The sequence below is a fragment of the Ictidomys tridecemlineatus genome, chromosome 2 (assembly GCF_052094955.1).
Source record: "Ictidomys tridecemlineatus isolate mIctTri1 chromosome 2, mIctTri1.hap1, whole genome shotgun sequence".
Classification (NCBI taxonomy): Eukaryota; Metazoa; Chordata; class Mammalia; order Rodentia; family Sciuridae; genus Ictidomys; species Ictidomys tridecemlineatus.
This window is the reverse complement of record NC_135478.1, coordinates 71,049,508-71,054,584: the sequence shown is the minus strand read 5'-3', so window position 1 is coordinate 71,054,584 and position 5,077 is coordinate 71,049,508. Positions and strand designations below refer to the sequence as shown.

The following is a 5,077-nucleotide window of genomic DNA, read 5'->3' as shown; positions in this document are numbered from 1 at the left end:
TGCTGGGTGGGTGGTTTTTCCCCTGATTTCAGGCCAGGCAGAAGTAGCTATTCGCCTTGCTTCAGAAGGAAGCCCGGCTTGAGGCCATTCCTGTTTTGTCTCTCTGGAATTCAAAGATTATTTCTAAGCTTTTCCTCCAGCTTGGGTTGAGAAGACCTGGACAGCAGTTTCACAAACTGTACCGTGCAAAAACCCCAGAGGAAACCTGCTCAAAAGAATGACTTCATGAGAGGGGAACTAATATTTGCTTTTATTCTTCCCCACCCCACCCCCTATTCCTAATTTCCCAAAGGAAGGCTAATCTTTAGAAGCACAGAACCTCTGGAGGCCAATAAAATTGAGAGCAAGAGAAGCAAGATTGTTTCATTGTTGCAACGGTGAAATAAAGTTTGTTTTTCTTGTATTTCTTTTTTCCCTTCAGGAAAGCTCTGGGTTAGGAGCCCTGATAGATTATTCTTGTACCCCTGGTTCTGGCTTTCCCCTTATTGTTCCAGTTACCTTTTTAATCACCATGATCTCTGTCAAGTTCAATGCCATTCTTGTTTCATGTGCTTGTTCCGGCTTTACCCAGAGGACTGGTGCTGGCCCACTCCACCTCCTGCCTCTGTCTGTGGTTGCCATAGGGCATTTGTTACCACCTTTTCATGTCACCAGCTACATTGAGTAGCCCTGATGTCAGTGTGGTGGGTTGGCAGCACAGTGGCATCCTGTCACTTGGCTGGACTGTCTATTCTGGCATTTTCCAGCTATGCAGCGGGTATCTGGGCATCCTGAGTGGATCCAGAGTCTTTCTTTACACCCCTATTCTGGTTAGTGAGGACCTGATGCAATTTGAGTAATCAGGCTTCTTGTGTGTGACCACAAGGAACACATTTATTATACCGCTTGATATGATAACAGAAACATGGAGACCAAAGGCAGAAATATTACATAGTGAGGTTTAGGGTGCTACCCTCGGGTGTTAAGCTAAGGACTGGAGAACCAGAGCCTCTTTTTTTTTGTGGGAGAAAGCACTGTTTAATGGGTATTATTATTTTTACAAACACACTGGAGAATCACGCAATGCTGCCCGCATTGGAAGCAACCCTGGGCCACAAGTCTGCACACTCCTTTGCAACTGGTCCCATGATGGCAGAACCTTTCATCTCACCTTTATTGTTTACTATGACCCCTGCATTATCTTCAAAATAAAGAAATACACCGTCTTTTCTCCCGTATGACTTTCGTTGTCGAATTACCACTGTTGGATGCACCTTCTTTCTGAGCTCTGGTTTGCCCTTCTTGACTGTGGCCATCACCATGTCTCCCACGCCAGCAGCAGGAAGTCTGTTCAGCCGTCCTTTGATTCCCTTTACAGAGATGATATACAAATTTTTGGCTCCTGTGTTGTCAGCACAATTGATCACGGCTCCTACCAGAAGACCCAAGGAAATCCGGAATTTTGCACCAGAGGATCCACCACGTCCTCGCTTTGACATCTTGGACGCCGGAAAAGGACCGAAAGAACTAGAGCCTCTTATAGGACCTGCAATGCTTTTATGTGCATGATGGCAGTTAAACGTGTGGGAATCTCAGGCCAGGCAAATTTCAGTAAGAATGTTTAGGCAAGAAAAGAAGGAGAAGGGCTGGACCCAGAAGGGTCCAATGAAGGGCTAGGGTGAGGTCTCTTTCCTAGAAGAGCCAACCCTCCTCCATCAACTCCAAGATGAAACCTTTAGGTACCTGAAGGATGCAGGATCAACCTCTTCCCAACCCCTCAACACTTCACCTTCAAGTCTACCAGTAGGACTAGAAAAGGTGGTCTTATTTCCTATCACTAAGGCCCAGGGAGATTTTAATTCTGGAACATGGTGGAGTGCCTTCTGGGGGTTCAGATTTTGAGTCCCTCTGTAACCTTTCAGAAGCCAAAGGAGGTCATTGAGAGGTGCCCAGGCCCCTCCAATGATGAGTAGCCTAAAACCCTATAGCTTTCCTTTGACCTCTCCTGTGCCTGCTGGTCACCCCCAATCTGGGGTGTGTGTGTGTGTGTGTGTGTGTGTGTGTGTGTGTTTGTGTGTCCCTCCTCAGACCTCCTGAGAAAGCTCCCTGTAGCCCCCACCTGGGGTCAGTTCTCACGCAATTATAGAACTTTGTATATGGCAATTAAATTCCTCTTCACATGAAAACTTACCCTTGTTTTTGGTAGTTGTGATCGTCAGAAAGCTCCTAAAAAATACCAGGTGCTCTGCTTTTGTTAAAATGAGATCGTCTTTTAATTCTCAAAGGAGGAAAATCTCTCTTCCAGCTGGTGTGCTAATAAACAGACCTGCTACAGCTGTGTCTTTGGATTCTTGGGAGGTTCCAGAGGCTGGAGAGCTGAGTGCTGGGAGTGTGCTAGAGAAACCACACTGCTCCAGGAATCCAACGTTGAACTTGCTCTAGGGCAGCAGAGGAGAGAAAAAAGGAACAGAGACAGTATCTTGCGAGAGCAGGGTTTTGCCTTTCCTCTGGTGCCCTGGTCCTTATCATCCAGGAGAAATATAGCCCTTTTCAAGTCTGGTTGCAAAATTTTCAATTACAGATTCATACATAACCTTGTATGTGTGTTTTTAGTTAAAGATACCTTTTAAAATGTAATAGCTCTTCCTTATCAGCAGTTTTGCTGCCCATAGTCTTATAGTCAATGCTGCCTTCTTAGGCTTGAGAACACCAAACAGCACCTCAGGTTATCACTGGTAGAGCTGTCAGAGGCCCAGTGAGACAGCAGGGCATGGAAGTAGCTGCAGGTGCTCAGGGGGCATCCCAGGCCCACCTCAGAGCTAGGCCTGGAATCCAGGCTAAAAAGATGGTCCACCAGGACTCTGCTAGTAGGTCCCCAGCCCCTCAGGATTCCAAAGTGTATGTAGGTTGACACAAACCTCTAGTCAGCGTGTGCAGGGCCCTATTGGCTCCTGCTGTGCACAGTTTCTGAATTCTGGACTGATACCTGAGGTCCTGGACATCAGACTCATGGGCTGAGCTGGGCTGGATATACCTCCCTATGAGGGAGTGGCTACTTCTTCTGTCTTCACCAGGTCTGTCCTCACACACGGTGGAGCAGAGAACCAGGGTCCTGTGGCATCTGAAGTCTAGCATCCATTTCCCTTTCTTTTCTGAAGATACAATCTCTGTTTAGGGATTTGTAGCCTTTAAGACCCTGTCTGGGTGGAGCATGTTGGGGTCTTTCTGAGAGTGTCCAGGAAAGGTACTTCCCTGCAAGTACTGACCACAGAAGGGGCTATGTCTCTTTCCTCTTTACCTGTCCCTTTATCCCCTGACTCTCCTTCTGCTGGCTGGGCCAGGGCCATCAGAAGGAGTTTCCCACTGCTACCAGATGATCCCTGCTCCTGTGTCTAACCTGGAACAAAGTCACCTTTGCTATCAATTGAACGCAGATGAGAGATCACACCCATTCCCATTCCTACCAATAGGGCTTCCTCCTACCCTAGGCCCATGGCCTGAGAAAGAGATGCATTCACAGGAAGGGGGTTCCTCTTCCTGGAGCACCCTACTACCTGGGTTATTGCACATTTCTGGAAGTTTGCTGACCTAACAATATGAGTGAACGTTGCTGATATTATTCAGTGTTTTAAGAAGACAATTCTTTTTCAATGGTTTGAATTCTTGGCTCCCTGAAAACACTGTAGGGAATCACAGTCCTTAGCATTTTTGGTAAGTCACAGGCCTCTTAAGTAGCCTGGTGAGATCTATGGACCCCATGAAACTGTTGTCATTTCTCACCTACATTTATAGACAAAGGAAATGCAAAACTTCAAATAGAGGTTAATGAAAATAAAGATGCATTTTCCCCCTATCCAAGATCTTAGATGCCCTGATCACTACTCACCTTGGGGAATCATGGACCTGGCTAAGTAGTCCTTCATCAGAGTTGCACATACAGCCCAGAGTTATATGCAGCTACTAAAAAGAAACATTTGCAAAGTGTGGGCTCTGCGATTGAGCTAAGTTTTTTGTTCCCCAAACCCACCTTCCTCAGCAGTGGAGCAGGCTGCCAAATGGCATGATGGGTAGTGTGGTTTGACCTCTCTGAAACTCATATTGAAATTTGATTTGCTCTGTGGCAGTGTTGGGAGGTGGGGCCTGGTGGGAGGTGTTTGGGTCATGGCGTAAGAGCCTTCAGAATGGATTAATACCTCTCTTGAATGAGTTCTTGCTCTCTCTGAACTGCATGACTTATCATGAGAGTGGATTGTTATAAAGTGAGCCTCCCTATTATGGTTTGGATTTGGAAAATCTTCCAAAAGCTCATGTTAAAGGCTTGGTCCTCGGGGGCTGGGGATGTGGCTCAAGCGGTAGCACGCTCACCTAGCATGCGTGCGGCCCGAGGTTCGATCCTCAGCAGCACCACATACCAACAAAGATGTTGTGTCCGCCGAGAACTAAGAAAAAATAAATAAATGTTAAAATTCTCTCTCTCTCTCTCTCTCTCTCTCTCTCTCTCTGTCCCCGCCTCTCTCTCACTCTCTCTTTAAAAAAAAAAAAAAAAAAAAAAGGCTTGGTCCTCAATACAACAATGCTCAGAGATGGAGCTTTTGGGAAGTGATTGAGTCATGAGGAATCTGACCTCATCTGTTGATTAATCCACTGATGGTCCAACGAACTACTGGAAGGTGGTGAAAACTGGAAGATGTGGGGCACGGTTGAAGGAAGTAGGTCACTGGTATACCCTTGGGGAACATGTCTTGTCCTTTGCCCCTTTCTCTCTCTTTTCTCTTCCCAGTTGCCATGAGCTAAACAGCTTTCTTCTGACCTGCTCTCTGCCTCATCTCAGGCCCAAAGCAATGGAGCCAGCTGAACATGAACTGAGACCTCTGAAACCATGAACCAAAAATAAAATTTTCCTTCTTTAAATTGTTATTGTCAGATACTTGGGTCATAGAAATATAAAGCTGATTAATCCATTGTCCTTTGCCTCTTCTGTATGCATCTGCTTGCCCTTCTGCTTTCCACCATGAGTTGGAGGCCCTCATCAGAAGCCACATAGATGCTGGCACCATGTTCTTGGACTTTCAGCCTCCAGAAGCATGAGCCAAAATAA

General features: G+C 46.4%; 1 protein-coding gene across 1 annotated transcript; it reads right to left on the bottom strand.

Annotated features, from left to right (window-relative positions):
* Positions 1-991: 991 nt before the first annotated feature.
* LOC101958882 (large ribosomal subunit protein uL14) lies at positions 992-1,520 on the bottom strand. The gene has a single exon (XM_005334534.4). The coding sequence runs from the start codon at positions 1,476-1,478 to the stop codon at positions 1,056-1,058; it is 423 nt and encodes a 140-aa protein (XP_005334591.1). The 5' UTR covers positions 1,479-1,520; the 3' UTR covers positions 992-1,055.
* Positions 1,521-5,077: the final 3,557 nt, after the last annotated feature.

What these genes read in the sequence shown, in the direction of transcription:
- LOC101958882 (XM_005334534.4), bottom strand. Translation starts at nt 1,478, where the DNA reads ATGTCAAAGCGAGGACGTGGTGGATCCTCTGGTGCAAAATTCCGGATT.